The 15,213-nt window shown below is 41.9% G+C and overlaps 1 protein-coding gene and 1 long non-coding RNA gene across 4 annotated transcripts; both read right to left on the bottom strand.

Moving 5' to 3' along the window:
• Positions 1-1,487: 1,487 nt before the first annotated feature.
• bend7 (BEN domain containing 7) lies at positions 1,488-11,849 on the bottom strand. 3 transcript variants are annotated; one of them, XM_024413289.2, is made up of 10 exons: positions 11,491-11,849; positions 10,195-10,272; positions 9,761-10,105; positions 8,999-9,480; positions 8,762-8,869; positions 8,571-8,688; positions 8,341-8,454; positions 8,195-8,239; positions 5,183-5,233; positions 1,488-4,926 (listed from the first exon to the last, which is right to left on the bottom strand). In XM_024413289.2, exons 1-10 carry the CDS (start codon positions 11,558-11,560, stop codon positions 4,868-4,870), a joined length of 1,470 nt encoding a protein of 489 aa, XP_024269057.2. In that variant the 5' UTR covers positions 11,561-11,849; the 3' UTR covers positions 1,488-4,867. The 3 variants fall into 3 exon arrangements, with proteins under 3 accessions (XP_024269057.2, XP_024269055.2, XP_024269056.2); XM_024413287.2 differs by having other exon boundaries at positions 8,762-9,480; XM_024413288.2 differs by having other exon boundaries at positions 8,195-8,236; positions 8,762-9,480.
• A 1,229-nt stretch (positions 11,850-13,078) lies between these two features.
• Positions 13,079-14,966, bottom strand: LOC112245256. Its single transcript, XR_002952701.2, has 2 exons — positions 14,038-14,966; positions 13,079-13,922 (listed from the first exon to the last, which is right to left on the bottom strand). It is a non-coding gene; the product is annotated as an uncharacterized LOC112245256 (long non-coding RNA).
• Between the last annotated feature and the right edge of the window lie 247 nt (positions 14,967-15,213).

Genomic DNA, 15,213 nt, shown 5'->3' with positions numbered 1-15,213 from the left:
GATTGTACATTCAATGTTAAATTACCTCTGAATTCCAGTATATTTTCAGTAGGCTATCGGTTTTTTATAAAAACGTGTCATTAGTGTGTGGTTTTAACCATGTGGGAAAAGACTGATAACTTTGCAAATGAATGACCGAATGAATGATTTGCATTAATCGACTTGCTAAATGTATTTTTAATTAGGTCTTACAATTATACTCATAATATGTCAGCACAAAGGCATTGATGCATCTGGAACTACTGAATGGTGCTGATATGAGGGTTAAGCAATGGGAACATAAACTATAATTTATAGTAGACAATTCATAATGTCTAGGGGCACGTTCGAGTGGATCATTTTTGTAAAGTTGGTGACCATCTTTCAAAGTATATTGCATTATGGGGTTAAAAATGTCCGACTAGCGCCGACATGTCGACTGTATGAACTTTACAAAAATCATGTGATCAAAGGTTATTTAAGGTTTTGGTCGTGTTCCCCGGCTCAGACGTTGCATACCACGTCAACCGCAGTTGGGCACAATATTGCTATAACATATGATGTGGTTAGCTGATACATAACATATTAAGGTGTTTTAAGATCTGGCAGGCGTCAGCAACGTCTGATCAGAGGAACGCAACTTTAGAACTGCAGTCGACTGCAAGTTTCTGCAGTTGTTACCAACTTCATTCTGCAGCCATCACCTGCATTGCGGGAGACTATTGCCAACCAATCATTACGGTGTTTTTGTTTGACCCACGCGAATGTGACCAAAGACATGACTGAAACAGGAAACAACTTTGCCGTGATTCCTGTATACAGTGGATATGTACAAATGAATGTGATATTTGATGCTCTCTCACTGATTGATTGTACAATGTACACACATATGATTTCAGTTTGTGAGTGTGTGATGTAAGGGTTGGAGCCATGTTTATTTTGACATTACAAAGAAAAATGTTTATAAACAAATGCAACACTGCAATGTGAGCCTTGCTGTTGGAAAACTACATTAGTGTCCGACTTTCGGATGTCGCAGATACACCTTTCCCGACTTCATTCCGCAACTTTTGTCTACAGTCAGTTGCTTTCGCCTTACCACTCAAACGCACCCAAGATGTTTCCACCTGTCTGTGGTAAGGAGAGGAGGCGTTTGATATGTTCCAACAGAACCAGAATGGTGTTGGGCTCCTGGCAAACACTAGATGGAGAAAATCACTGTTTTAAAAATGTTTAAACTTTTGATGATGTCATCGGGTAGAACTTTTGAACTTTGTATTGGTATTGTGCTGGAGATAATGAAAATTAGGTTGGAAAGTGGTGGAATTGCCCTTTAACTCAAACCCTAATTTCACCCCAACACCTTGAACTTGCTCGTTATCAGTTCTGACAATCTCACTTGAACTCATATTCATAATTCTAGCACGATACTGATATAATCAAAGGAGCTATCATTTACAGTGTTTGCTCTCAAAGCAGCACTCATCATCAACTAAAACACAGTACCATCAGATCATATTTAGTTTAATATGTATTATACACAGTCAACTGTACATGTACACAAAGGAGCCTTACATGAAGGTGTTGGCAGGTGGCACAGTGAACACAAATAAAAACAGTACTGTCCTATTGGTCACATTAATAACATAAATGGCACTGAGGTGCATAGTGAGTGGCAGGTTAGAATGCCATTAAGACAACACATTACAGTCTACATGGTATACAAAACCATAACTATTTTAAAAGGCGCAATCCGTACATTTGAGGTTCATAAGTTCAAAGATGTCACCTGGAAGAGATGTTGTTTTTATTTTGTAGGACTGAGGGACTTTACAAGTGCAAAACAAAGAGTTACCAGGAAGTTATCCACCTTTGTTTTCAGATAAACAGTCATAAAGAGACAACAACCCTGATGAAAAAAACAGCATAGACCAGCACAGACTAGTGACCAGCCTTCGTTTTGTTTTCGCTGGTGACCAGCAGGGTTGGGGTCAATTCCAATTGTATTTCAAATTCAATTCTCGAATTCAAGCAGGAAGTACAGAATTTACTTGGAATTGCAGCAATCTTCAAACAACTTAATTTGATTTAAATAAGAATTTTGATTGTCTGAATTGGAATTGGAATTGAACATGAACCTTGGAATGGAATTAGATTGGATTTAAACTGTCTGAATATGAATTGAATTGGAATTGAAGAACAAAACCATCCTTGGAATGGAATTGAAATTGAATTGGAAAATAAAAACATCCCAATGAATGGAATTGGAATTTTAAAAATGGTCAAAACTTGAATTGAATTGTAATTGTGCAATTTACATTTACTGGAGCTAATGCATTTAGCACACTGGGATATATGCAAATGTGGGCAAATATCTGTATATATCCCAGAGTGCCAGTTAGTGAACATTGGAATTACCACCCGTGAGTCACCGTGACTGTGTTAGCTAGTGACAGAAACATGGTTTTGCATTTAATTCTCATCAAACCAGTAGCTTTCACCAAGTGAGTGCCTAAGTGAATATAGTATCCTTAAAATGTTACCCTTCATGACAATACATTACATACGGTATCATAAGGCTATACCTCAACAGCCTAGTTTTACCCTTACACAGTGGTCTGAAACTCCTGGTTTGCAGGCCACAACAGGCACAACAGGCATGTCACATTATGCTGGCTTGCAAAGTGATATGTAATACCCAGCAATTGGAATTTTCAACCTGCATTTAGAATGACTGCCAAGGTAGGGAGAATTGGACAAAGGAAACTACCTAAACCAGGGATGGGCAACTTTGGGTCGGGATGGGGGCCACAAAAAAATCTGAACTCATCATGAGGGGCCCACAGTGGCTTGCGGGTCTGCGTAACCACATCCATACCCACATATGCAGTCAAAGCCGGCCCTAACATTTTAGTGTCCCCGCTGGACAGGAGAAAAAAAAACAGAAATTAATTTCCTGAAATAATTTTTTGCCACTCTACATATTTTTCCATTGGGCATATAAAATATTTTACAATTTAACAGCTAATTTCCTGCAAATCTTCACATTTTTCCATAGGGTGGAGAGAAATGTTTGCAGTTTTTAATATGATATCTGAGGGAGAGTGATAAACAAAATCATGTAATTCAACCATGATTACTAAGTTTAGATAGCTGGCTAGACTAATTTAGCAGTCTAAAAAATGTTGGTTGACATGGGCTAATTGAGTGACTGTCAGTTACCACATTTCCATCCAGTTTTAATGTGGGTAAAGTCATACCATATTTAAAAAAATAATCACGTCAGCTGTGATGAAAACAGGTAGTTTCAGTACAATTTCATAAATGCTGACAGATCATTTGTTCGTTCAACATGGTGGAATCATTTTGTGTTGGTAAAATTAACTATGCAAGAAGTTGTGTTGGAATCGCCTTTATGCGCAAATATTGATATGATAACCATCATTTCGAAGTAAACTTGGAGTCATGAGATGATATGGTGTGTAGTCCTCCCAATATGACTCAGGAAACCATGCAGTTTATTAGGCTACAGATCAAAAAGGTTATGATGAACTTCACAGGGTGGTGAAAGTGAACAGTGATATTGATGTACCTTTACAATAAATATTGAGGGTATTATTCAGGTGACATGATGATTGATGCTTGACTGCCATTTGACCCAAAAATATATTCTCGCTCTTATTCATAATAATCTCATCATGTAGCCTACCTGCACTGTATCTGCAAGCGTTTGGCTAGAGCGCACATGCCAAGGCCAGAGTAAATTCAAAAAAATATACCTGCAATAAAGCATGCTGGGAAATATGATAGGTGTGGTTTTGAGTGTCAATGTTTTACTACAGACTAGAAATTATACAATCACGCTCAACTCTGGTTATTAACACCAAGGGGTTATTTTACACTGAGTGTTCATTTAAGTCCTGCACAAAAAAAAAACTCATTAATTTTATGGAGAGTGGAATTCCACTCTACATTTAGTATTTTTTGCATTACTTAGACAGACACATAGCATTAAGGGTGGAGTCGGATTTGAACCCTGGTCTATGGTGGGGAGGCACATTTGCTTGTTGCTGGGAGTGTTTCCCACATGACCTCGACTCTGGACAATCCTCTCATTTCTAACATGAATCTTGTTTCGAACAAGATACGTGAAAAGGGATACGTGAAAATTTTGGCAATGAGCCCCTTTATCTACTTCCCCAGAGTCAGATGAACTTGTGGATACCGTTTTTATGTCTCTGTGTATCTGCTAGCATGTTTTTCAATGATCACCAGTGTCCAAAACCTAGCAAAGGCTGGTCACCAGCGAAAAACACAACGAAGGCTTGTCACCAGCGAAAACACAACGAAGGCTTGTCACCAGCGAAAACACAACAGATGCTGGTCTGCCAGCGAAAACACAGCGAAGGCTGGTCACCAGCAAAAACACAATGCAGGTAGGTCACCAGTGAAAACACAACGAAGGCTGGTCTGCCAGCATAACCAGCTAGCCCATGCTGGTCAGACCAGCTAGACCATGCTGGTCTTCCAGCCTAACTAGCTAGACTTTGCTGGTCAGCCAGCAGAACCAGCTAGACTATACTGGTCAAACTGGTGTGTGTGTGTGTGTATTTCTGTGTGTGTCTGTGTGTGTGCATGTGGTGTGCATATGTAAAACAAAGCAGTCCATGGAAACTAACTACATTTCACTAACCAACTTATTTTGGTCACTGTTCCATTTTTTTTCTCTACAACCACAATACAATTTTGACATAGCTGTAAAAGAACAATACATCTTCCAAAATGGACTTTCTAAAGTGGCACAACGCATCAAGTTAGTGGAGCAACAAAGACATAAAGTACAGTGCGTTGTATCTTCATTGCAAGTTGTTGATTCACAGCACCGGAATCAATCAGTCACATTCTTCCCCACCTTAACCAAACATGCTGGCTTGTTGTAGTCACAGCCTACAGGACACATTTTCAATTAAAACAGTGTTATATCAAATGTAATTAAATGATCTAATTATAACCTGAGTGTGTGTGTTTCTGTGTGTGTGTGTGTTTCTGTGTGTGTGTGTGTGTGTGTGTGTGTGTGTGTGTGTGTGTGTGTGTGTGTGTGTGTGTGTGTGTGTGTGTGTGTGTGTGTGTGTGTGTGTGTGTGTGTGTGTGTGTGGTGTGTGTGTGTGTGGGTGTGTGTGTGTGTGTGTGTGTGTGGTGTTACCTGTAGTTAGAAACTCCCTCTCCTCCCTCTCTCCAGACAGCTGAAGAGATTCTATTGCAAGAATATGATATCACCATAGTTATCAATCCACATTAAAAAAATGTATTTATTTATTAAACCTTTATTTAACTAGGCTCCCGAGTGGCTCAGTGGTCTAAGGCACTGCATCTCAGTGCTACAGACCCTGGTTTGATTTCAGGCTGTATCACAGTTTTGTGTGAAGCAAACATACAGATGTTCAGCATTTACTACGATACTACTGTCAGTGGTGGAAAAAGTACCCTATTGTCATACTTGAGTAAAAGTAAAGATACCTTAATAGAAAATGACTCAAGTAAAAGTGAAAGACACCCAGTGAAATTCTACTTGAGTAAAAGTCTGAAAGTATGAGTTTTAAAATATACAGTGCCTTGCGAAAGTATTCGGCCCCCTTGAACTTTGCGACCTTTTGCCACATTTCAGGCTTCAAACATAAAGATATAAAACTGTATTTTTTTGTGAAGAATCAACAACAAGTGGGACACAATCATGAAGTGGAACGACATTTATTGGATATTTCAAACTTTTTTTAACAAATCAAAAACTGAAAAATTGGGCATGCAAAATTATTCAGCCCCTTTACTTTCAGTGCAGCAAACTCTCTCCAGAAGTTCAGTGAGGATCTCTGAATGATCCAATGTTGACCTAAATGACTAATGATGATAAATACAATCCACCTGTGTGTAATCAAGTCTCTGTATAAATGCACCTGCACTGTGATAGTCTCAGAGGTCCGTTAAAAGCGCAGAGAGCATCATGAAGAACAAGGAACACACCAGGCAGGTCCGAGATACTGTTGTGAAGAAGTTTAAAGCCGGATTTGGATACAAAAAGATTTCCCAAGCTTTAAACATCCCAAGGAGCACTGTGCAAGCGATAATATTGAAATGGAAAGAGTATCAGACCACTGCAAATCTACCAAGACCTGGCCGTCCCTCTAAACTTTCAGCTCATACAAGGAGAAGACTGATCAGAGATGCAGCCAACAGGCCCATGATCACTCTGGATGAACTGCAGAGATCTACAGCTGAGGTGGGAGACTCTGTCCATAGGACAACAATCAGTCGTATATTGCACAAATCTGGCCTTTATGGAAGAGTGGCAAGAAGAAAGACATTTCTTAAAGATATCCATAAAAAGTGTTGTTTAAAGTTTGCCACAAGCCACCTGGGAGACACACCAAACATGTGGAAGAAGGTGCTCTGGTCAGATGAAACCAAAATGGAACTTTTTGGCAACAATGCAAAACGTTATGTTTGGCGTAAAAGCAACACAGCTCATCACCCTGACCACACCATCCCCACTGTCAAACATGGTGGTGGCAGCATCATGGTTTGGGCCTGCTTTTCTTCAGCAGGGACAGGGAAGATGGTTAAAATTGATGGGAAGATGGATGGAGCTAAATACAGGACCATTCTGGAAGAAAACCTGATGGAGTCTGCAAAAGACCTGAGACTGGGACGGAGATTTGTCTTCCAACAAGACAATGATCCAAAACATAAAGCAAAATCTACAATGGAATGGTTAAAAAATAAACATATCCAGGTGTTAGAATGGCCAAGTCAAAGTCCAGACCTGAATCCAATTGAGAATCTGTGGAAAGAACTGAAAACTGCTGTTCACAAATGCTCTCCATCCAACCTCACTGAGCTCGAGCTGTTTTGCAAGGAGGAATGGGAAAATTTTCAGTCTCTCGATGTGCAAAACTGATAGACATACCCCAAGCGACTTACAGCTGTAATCGCAGCAAAAGGTGCGCTACAAAGTATTAACTTAAGGGGGCTGAATAATTTTGCACGCCCAATTTTTCAGTTTTTGATTTGTTAAAAAAGTTTGAAATATCCAATAAATGTCGTTCCACTTCATGATTGTGTCCCACTTGTTGTTGATTCTTCACAAAAAATAGAGTTTTATATCTTTATGTTTGAAGCCTGAAATGTGGCAAAAGGTCGCAAAGTTCAAGGGGGCCGAATACTTTTGCAAGGCACTGTACTTAAGTATCAAAAGGATAGCCAAAGGCCCACTCCAACACTCAGACATAATTTACAAATGCAGCATTTGTGTTTAGTGAGTCCGCCAAATCAGAGGCAGCAGGGATGAGCAGGGATGTTTTCTTGATAAGTGTGTGAATTGGACCATTTTCCTGTCCTGCTAAGCATTCAAAATGTAAAGAGTACTTTTGGGTGTCAGGGAAATGTCTGCAGTAAAAACTACATTATTTTCTTTAGGGATGTAGTGAAGTAAAAGTAAAGTACAGATACCCCCAAAAAACTACTTAAGTAGTACTTTCAAGTATTTTTACTTAAGTACTTTACACCACTGACTACTGTTAATGTAGAGTTTGCTAGTCTCCAGTGTACTGATGTTCTCATATGAGAGCTGCTGTTAAAGGGGGTGAGCTCAGTCCAGTCTAACACAGTTCAGTACATCCTCTGGACAGTGTCCACATCCCCCACCCTAATGTTATAGAACTTCTAGACTGATACACGATGAGGTAATATAGAACTACCGACAGACAGAGGGAGAAAGGAGCAGGGTAGACAGAGAGGGAGGGAAGACAGAAACAGATGTGGAGGGCAAAAAAAGAGAAAAAGAGAGGGAGCGAGGGAAATAAGAAGAAAGAAAGAGTGCGAGAGAGATAAAGATGGGAGACATGAGAAAGAGAGTAGAGGGATTGGTGAAAGAGCATAGGAGACAGAGGAGAGAGAACGGGAGTGTGTGTGTGTGAAAGAGTAAGTTGAAATAGAGAGGAGCAGGAGAGAGTAGCACCGTGTGAAACAAATTAGCTGACATTTTGGGAGTCTGAGAAGAGAATGTCAAATGTCAGGGGGATCGCCTCACTTAAACATACCGGCCAAAGACAGAGCCATTACACCCAACGTGCATAAACCAGGGACAGATGGGTGAGCGAAGGAGGGGAAGGGGTAATGTCAAATGCAGCGACTATTGTCATGTGTGTGCATATGTGTGTACCTGTGCACGGTCTGTTGAAGATGTCCTGAGGGTCTGTAGCCTCTGCTGAGTCCACAAAACAACAGAGTTTCAGTAAGATACATTCTGAACCCACACACAAACACAAACACACACACACACACACACACACACACACACACACCTACCTCTCTTTAGTCGTCTGCGGGCAAGTTTGATCTGGTCCTGTAGTATCTGGACCCAATCTCGAGGGCCTGGCAGCTTCTCTATTCTGTGAGCTGTGCAGTACTTCTCTGTAAACACTAGACACAGCACGGGAGATTTACAGAAAACCCAACAAAACAAGTAGATATTACATCTCTCTCGCTCCATGCCCGATCTCTCTCCACTCCACTCTCACGGTGTGTTTCATTCCTACCTTTAATGGCTCCCACAATGTTCTGGTCAAGTCCTTTCCTTTGGTCATTCAGACCTCTCTTCCTCTTGCCGTTGGGCAGTGAGTTAGCTAGTGTGGTGTCGTCAAAGAAGGCGCACACCTGTGACCAAGATGGTGTGTCAATCAACATAAATAAAGTGAATAAAGTCAGTGATAAGGTTAATAAGACCCACCAACTTCCTGAAGAGCAGGCTTCCAGAGCGTGTGTAGTTGACCAGGATTGAGTCCAGCTGGGCCTTGGGAATAAACACCTCATAGTCCTCCGCTAGACGCACCTCACTCTGGGGGAGAGAGAGAGAGAGAGAGAGAGAGAGAGAGAGAACGAGAGGCATATTCGTCCCACAACAGAGACAGACAGACTGATAGTACACTACCCACCCCCACACGCACACACACACAGTGCACCATACCTCTGAGGATTGAAGACCTTTGGGTTGTCTATAGTTAGGATTGTGTGTGTCGTCACCAGGGATGGGCTTGTTCTGCATGGACAGGGTTTGAATGGAGAGCTCGGGTGAGGTGGAGGTAGAGGGTGAGGCAGGGGTGTGCACAGGTCTCTCCAGCTCTCTGCTCCCCCTCTCCCTCCTTCCCCCGGACTCCAGGGGTACACAGGCAGGGGATGAGGGGGGGAGAGGGGGAACAGCTGCCCTCTTGCTGGGTGCGCTCAGTGGAGCAACTTTGTGGACAGGACGTCTCTTGCGGGGTCTGCGACGCGGAGTTGTAGGGACAGGGCAAGGGGGGCAGGGAGGGGCCCTGTGCTCCTGCTTCTCCTGGGAACCTTTCTGTGTCTGCATTAGCCTCCTCATGGTGCGTAGCTCCTGTAGAATGGCCTGTAAGGTGCTCTTACAGTTACACATACAGCAGGGAGCCTCTACCACTGCAGGAGCCACATCTGCACGGGAACACACAGACACACACATATACACACACGTGTCATTACATGGGACAAACGTTTTGCCCAGGCAGCTCTGACACCCCATGCCTCTGTCTGACTGTTTAAATGACACAATCTTCTCCACTGTCTGTCTGCCTTACCAGACAGGGACTGATAGAGGCCTCTTTATGATGTCACTGCTCTGTATAATGATGTGGCTGTCTGGTTCTGCAGACATTGTTTGGATGGAAGATAGGCCTTCTGCTCTCTAGACCTCATAAAGAGACCCCCCCATTACCATTAGTTTTGACTGTGCCTTTGGTGGTTGTGTTGAGCATCCTCTGGGTCTTGGAACGTGTGCCGTATTGGCCAGACCCCTGGCCGTTGGGGACTGGATTGGGTATAGACATGGGACTGGGCTCTGTTTCCCCTGCTGAGCTCCAGATACTGATCTGGGGGTCCTCCAGGTCTGGGGGCAAAGCAGCCGGCTGCGCCCAGCTCAGGTGCTCCTCCTGGGGCTCCTGTTTGAGGCTGTTTCCCTCTGCTCCCACACGCTGGTACATCCGGCCGGCCTTGTCACTCAGCAAACGCATCATGCCTGTGATCTGTCTCTTAATCTCCACACCCTCATCACCCAACCAGGCTGGGGAGGAAAGAGAGGAGTTAGAAAGAGAGGATGTGTGTGTGTGTGTGTATTTTTCCTGACTAAAATAGAGAGCATGAATATCATACCTTCTGGCATGGCAGTCTCTTTTGATGCTCCATTGACATGTATATTGACGGCATTGTCAAAACTCCTTGCGTCAAAATCTGTGAAAATAAAAACACCAGAGATCTGTAATATCTAGGGTACAATCAGGGTAGTTTGGTGTAAATCCAAAATAATGACATTAAAATAAATAAAATTATGTTTGTATGACTGATGATAATATACATATGAGGGTTGACATACAATGAATGTATAAAACATTAGGAACACCTTCCTAATATTGAGTTGCACCACCTTTTTCCCTCAGAACAGCCTTAATTCATCGGGTCATGGACTACAAGGTGTCGAAAGTGTTCCACAGGGATGCTGGCCCATGTTGACTCCAATGCTTCCCACAGTAGTCTCAAGTTGGCTGTATGTCCTTTGGGTGGTGGACCATTCTTGATACACACAGGAAACTGTTGATCGTGAAAAAGCCAGCTGCGTTGCAATTCTTGACACACTCAAACCGGTGTGCCTGGCACCTATACTCCTTTCAAAGACACTTCAATCTTTTGTCTTGCCCATTAACCCTCTGAATGGCACACATACAAAATCCATGTCTTAAATGTCTCAAGGATTAAACTTCCTTCTTTAACCTGTCTCCTCCCCTTCATCTACACTGAATGAAGTGGATTTAACAAGTAACATCAATAAGGAATCATAGATTTCACCTGGATTCACCTGGTCAGTCTATCATGGAAAGAGCAGGTGTTCTTAATGTTTTGTACACTCAGTGTATGTATGAAAACATTGCATTCCTCTGTCTAGGCCCACATCATACACTATGCTATGGTAATTATGTGGGCTGTGATGTTAACCAATGATTCTCCACCCTCCTCCCATTCAGCCCAGAATCCACCACCTGTGGGTGGTATTGTATGACGAAATCGTTCTCACTAAAAACACTCTCTCAGCTCTCAGAAAGATTATTCTCACTAGTTCACAAAAAAAGTGCCCTAAAGGCTAGACAAATACAAGAGTAAAACACATAAAATAATATTATAATCATATTCTGTACAAAATCACTGATCCACTGCCTAAATGCTCTCTGGATTTTCTTAGTTCGTTGCGTTGGTTGAATTTCCTTTTTTAAATACTCACTCACCTATCTATTTTTTGTAAACCATGACGAGTGAGTTATACATGCATAACAGGTACATACCTATGTACTGACGTAGCCATCTCTATCCTATTGTTTACAGTGTAGCACTGACTTGCTCACAGCGCCAGACGTTCACAGACACACAGACAGACACGCAGTCTCCCGTATCCCCTACCTTGCTCTTGCTCATGGACCAGTTTGAAGCTCTGAGATTTCCTTCTTCTTTTCCTCTCGCTAAACTCCATCTTTACAGGATCTGTGTGTTGAAGAGCCGAGGATGCCTCATGAGAAAGCGAAGCGCGCAGTGCATCCGCACACAGAAGATCACTGACCGTCTGCCCTAATAATGCTCCGTTAAAATTCGCCTTCAAGATCTTTTATAGTTCCATCAAACATTCACTCTGTAAAATCTCTTCAAATAATAACTGAGGAACTAATTATTGTTTTTCATCACAGTCATCTTTTAAATGGGTTGTCCTCAGAGGGCTGTCCGTTTTTTGGCTATGTAAATAAATAAATGACTTAATTCGTACAAATTCGTCACATCTATGCCTTTGCGCCACCTGATGGTCGCAACAATCCAGTTCTCTGCTATATTCTGGACTGGAGGGTCAACACTTAAATGATAATGCCCGAGACGCCGGCTTCGTCTCCGGCCTAACTACACCAGTGCCAATATATTCTTTAAACAGCGGCTTCTCGGGCATTATCACTTAAATAACAATTTAAAATATTAATAGGATTCAGAAATTAGAATAGCTACATCAATATATTCTATTCTATATTCTGTTGGCAATATAGTATTGTTCTGTCTTGTGATGTAAATTATTTTATAAGACTTGATTATTCAGTCTTAATAACACATTCTTAATTTCATATTATTATAATTTTATTTTTCAACACTGTTGGCTCCTGCTACATTAGGTAAGAGTTTTGGTGAACGATGTGGCTGCGGTTTCGGATTTTCTGGAACCCGATTTGCAGTGGCTAATTATACATATATTTCTGCACGTGTGTGATTCTTATGTAGCTACTGCCTAGCTAGAAACAAGTACTTGGCCCAATCGTGGCCCTATTCTAGCAGGCCAGAACTGATTTAATCAGTCGAATCCGGGTGCCATATTGAATGACTGCCCAGAATCGGGTTGATTCTGTCTACCATAACTTTTTTTGTATTGTTTATTTACCTAGGCAAGTCAGTTAAGAACAAATTTGTATTTACAATCACGGACAAACCCTAACCCTGAAGAAGCTGGGCCAATTGTGCGCTGCCGTATGGGACTCCCAATCAAGGCCGTTATGATACAGCCTGGAACCAGGGTCTGTAGTGACGCCTCTAGCACTGAGATGCAGTGCCTTAGACCACTGCGCCACTCTGGAGTCGGTATCTTGCCAGAATCCCATCAGAAGTGTACCGATGCAAAGTCATATTAATAAATTCATATTAATTATTAATAATACCCATCCACCCCCTCAAAGTCGGCATGGTGTTGGTCCAGTTGACGACACTCAATGCTGACTCTCAGCTGATCATGCCTTCACCCAACCGAGTGTGGCCTGAGTCCTGGTGCTAGCAGGGTGCCCAAGTAGGTGCTCAGTGCACCCACTACTCAGCTGCCTCTTCCCCTTATTGACACGGAGGGGGAAACTTCATGTTGTACACTAAAGATATGGTCAACATATCGATATATGTTCGATATATGCATTCCATGGCTCAAGAGTGATTTTTTCTCATGTTGTAGCCTACACAAAATACATGATAATGTTCGTACAAACTTTATTGTAACAGTATATTTAGGCAAGAATATCAAACACAAGCAAGACACATACAGGCAGTCAAAATAGCGACGATTTTATTTCGGTATTACTGGGCTATATTGTTAAGCAATACGGCATATGGCCTATTTACCACAGCTAAGGGAGTGCCTGGATACAGCCCTTAGCCGTGGTATATAGGCCATATACCATTAACACCCGAGGTACCTTTATAAACCGGTTGCCAACACAGTATGGCAAGGAACTACACATCTAATTTGAAAATGTTGCTTTAATAAATCAATTCCGCCAGAAAAAGTAGTCCGGACAAAAGTCTCATTACTATGCAACAACCACAGGCTAGCTAGCAAGCTTACATTAAATGTTGAGATGTACAAATTATGGTATAAGACTACACGCTGATGAGAAGCAACCCGAATTTCGATGAAGACGTTCACGTATTTTCTACTGCCAATCACACCACCACAGAAAGCACTGCGCTAGGCTGAAACGCCTGCATTTTTGAGCTGCCTTACGCAAGAAAGCAAGAGACCATGTTTGTATGCGGCTTTATTAACTCAATTACATTTTTTTTGTTACATTGTTTGCAAACTGATATAACATATATTAATGCCAAAATATCAAGCAAAACAGGCAAGCCCCGCACCCCCTAAAAAAAAAAAAAAGTGTGTCGCTCAAAACAGGTGGGGCTGCCCCACCTGTCCTGAATGATGGGTCGCCATTGATCATCCGACAGTTTCTGAATCACGGTGGTTCGGAGGCAGTGGTTTGTTTAAATGGGTGGGGGTGGGGGTGAGGGTGGTCACTCCCATCGGCTCGTCTTTTGTGTACCTGAAACATATAATACAAAATAACGTGAACTAATAGTTAGGCCTACAACACTACCGGTTATATTGTCAGGGTACGTTAGAATGATTTAACTAGCTAGCGTTAACAGTTAACTTACATATGTATCAGTTCACTGGTGGGCAGCTTTGTTGAGGCCCTCTTTCCTCAACTTTTTAATTACGCCGACAGACACATTGTTTGTTGCTCGTTGTGAATTTGGTGTCCTTCTGTCTACTCCATTCCAGACTAATGGGGTCGTTGATATGTCGGTTCAAACCAGCTCAGAGTCCAGCGTAATGTTAGCTGCTAATCCTATATTATTCGCCATACATGTTTCTCACAAAACCATGAAAGTATCATAGAATGACGTTCGGTTCCGTTTTAGTTGTATTCCCAAACTCACAATGTATCCCATGTTCTGCACACCAGTCAGTGAAGCAGGCAAGTGCCCATTTAGTTTGTTTCGGTTTCTATCAAGTTGATCGAAAGGCTTATTTTCTACATCGGCATGTCGAACTATTGTTGATGTTGCCATTTTATCGACGTGAAAAGGCGCAACGATATCAAGGTGACAAGCCTAAACAGTCATAGTCATGGTATACCGTCTCACACACAGCTAAATGCTGTTTTAGCCAATCAGCATCCAGTATCCAAAGATGCGTGATCAATATTTATTTCTAGGCAATGTAGTAAACTATTAGCCTAATCATATGTAGGAAGTAAATGTCCTACGAAAGCTAACTGCCCCGTGCTTCTCCGCCCATGCATAGGCAGCCTACTCTATTTCATTGAGACCACACATATACTAGGGCACTTGATCTCGCACGCCCAACGAGGAGAGGTAGGCTACTTACTGTAACTTGAAGCAGCGAATTCTGATTGTGTGAATACTTTGACAAAGATGTGCTTTTAATACAACAGGTAGGCTAACGCATACAAAGCAGAAAGACGAACATTTTCAAATAATCTACGGGACAACAATATATTTGAATCGCAAAATTGCCCGCTCCCAACTGTAGCATTAAAAATGCCAACCATGCCGCAATGATCTCTGTCGGGAACCTCAGGTACTACAGCCCTCTACTACCGTGGCCCTAAAGTAGGCAAACAACCTTTCAAAACTAATAGGCTGCTAAATTTGGTAAAAGGCTTCAAAATATTTTAAAGGCCTATGAAGTTTAGTAAAATGCTAGAACATATTTCAGAGTCCTGCAAAATTTGGTAAAAGGTAGCAAAATATGTCGGCCTGCTAGTTTATTAAAATGCTGCATAATATTTCAAAGGCCTGCAAAAG

The sequence above is a fragment of the Oncorhynchus tshawytscha genome, linkage group LG06 (genome assembly GCF_018296145.1).
Source record: "Oncorhynchus tshawytscha isolate Ot180627B linkage group LG06, Otsh_v2.0, whole genome shotgun sequence".
In the NCBI taxonomy this organism is placed as follows: domain Eukaryota; kingdom Metazoa; phylum Chordata; class Actinopteri; order Salmoniformes; family Salmonidae; genus Oncorhynchus; species Oncorhynchus tshawytscha.
Note: the sequence above shows the minus strand (reverse complement) of the source record. Positions and strands in the feature narration are given on the sequence as shown.